General features: G+C 54.1%; 1 protein-coding gene across 1 annotated transcript; it reads right to left on the bottom strand.

The window, feature by feature from the left end:
* Positions 1-247: 247 nt before the first annotated feature.
* Positions 248-682, bottom strand: EMH_0096070 (uncharacterized protein; the record flags this gene model as incomplete). Its single annotated transcript, XM_038023221.1, has 2 exons — positions 248-355; positions 587-682. The coding sequence occupies 2 exons, from the start codon at positions 680-682 to the stop codon at positions 248-250; spliced, it is 204 nt and encodes a 67-aa protein (XP_037879075.1).
* Positions 683-1,696: the final 1,014 nt, after the last annotated feature.

Genomic DNA, 1,696 nt, shown 5'->3' with positions numbered 1-1,696 from the left:
ACTACTGGTTATCATCATTCGCTGCTAGCTCTGGCTAGCTCTGGCTAGCTCTGGCTAGCTGTGGCTAGCTTTGGCTAGTTACGATACATCTACGATAAAGTCCAATACAGGCACTCCTTATCTGCCACAAGATCACCAAGGAAAGCTGCTGCGCAGGTGGAAAATGCGCGAAGTTCATCTCAACCTCAGGTGTACAGACAGCTACGTAGACCTAAAGAATGCACAAGAGGTCAGTCATTGCATTCACTCACTTTCCTGGGTCTAGATCCAGCTTGGTGTTCAACACCATCGCCGCGTGAGCCACCTGCGCCGCGTGCGTAGCCGTGTGATACGGGATGTCGGGGTCATAGCCGGCCTGGCCAACAGACGCAGCCACATGCATGCAAAAGAAAAACAAACAAACTCAACAACATTTCCTTCGTCTGTCACTTATAAACCTGTGATTACTCGTAAAGAAAGCGGCTCTGTGCAGCTGTTCAGTATACAGAAACACCGCCTTGTCCCTGCCTCTCCTAGTGTAGTTTTCGTGTTTCTTTGTATATATACTTGTAGTAGAAAAAAAAAACTATGTAGAGACGAAACTCACCTCAATGTGCTGCAGCAGCTGAATGACCGGCGTGTTGCCGCAACCCAGAAGACTGACGAAGGGGCGCAGCAGCACCCAACCAACGCGCTGCAGCATTCCTTCGTAGTTTTGTGAAAGTGAAAGAATATCTGCATCCCAGTCCAAGCCTATCCCCCCGAAAGCAGGCGACGGGCTGAACGACTGCTGCAGGCAACAAACCCCGCAACAGCTCTTCGCTCCGCGCTCACCAGCAGCAGCAGCAGCAGCAGCAACACCATCAGCAGCAGCAGCAACCACGCAAGTTGAATCCCCAGCACTCAGACACGCGCTACCTCCTGCTCTTCATTAACACGTCTCTTAGCACAGTCCCTACAGAAGACACATCCTCTGCTGCTGCAGTTGCTGCTGCTGCTGCTGCTGCTGCTGCTGCTGCAGCTGCTGCAGTAGCTTTCGACCCCACAAACGACTACGTTGTAACTGGAGTGCCTGAACTAACTATGACCACTGGTGACATCTGTCGCTGAGAGCTGTAGCTAGCTATCGCTAACTGCTCTGTATTATAATATACAACAATATATTTCAGTAGTAAGGCAAATGCACTCTGTCGTTTCAGCTGTGTGCCTGGCTGTAGTTCTGTGCTGATGCTATTTGCTGCTGTCCGTGACCCCTGCTGCTGTCGCTGTTGCGGCTGCTGCTGCTGCTGCTGCTGCAACTGCTGCTGCTGCTGCTACTGCTGCTCACGGAGGAGGCAGTGCCGAGCGACTCATAAGACCTTTTCCCTTGCACAGCATTCGCGCTCTTTTCGCATCCGTTTGGTTGAGCTGGTGGTGGGTTTGTTGGCTGCCTCTCTCCCCCCCTTGTGCTGTCTGCTTCGGCTGGCTCTCTCTCAGGGGCCTTTGGGGCCTCCCTGCGCGGTAGCAGTCGCTTCACCAGAAGGACTGACCGCAAGAAAGATCTCCACACCGGCTGCGGTGTCTGTACACCCAGCGGAGGTGTCTGCGCACCCGGCTGCTGCGGTGTCTGTACACCCGGCGGGGGTGTGTGCGCACCCGGTTGTGTTTGTGGCGTCGGTACACCCGGCGGAGGTGTATTCACACAGGGCTGTGGTGTCTGTACACCCGGCCGAGGTGT

This window comes from Eimeria mitis, genomic scaffold (genome assembly GCF_000499745.2).
Source record: "Eimeria mitis Houghton genomic scaffold, Emh_scaff8872, whole genome shotgun sequence".
NCBI classification, from domain to species: Eukaryota; Apicomplexa; class Conoidasida; order Eucoccidiorida; family Eimeriidae; genus Eimeria; species Eimeria mitis.
This window is presented reverse-complemented; position numbering and strand designations above follow the sequence as displayed.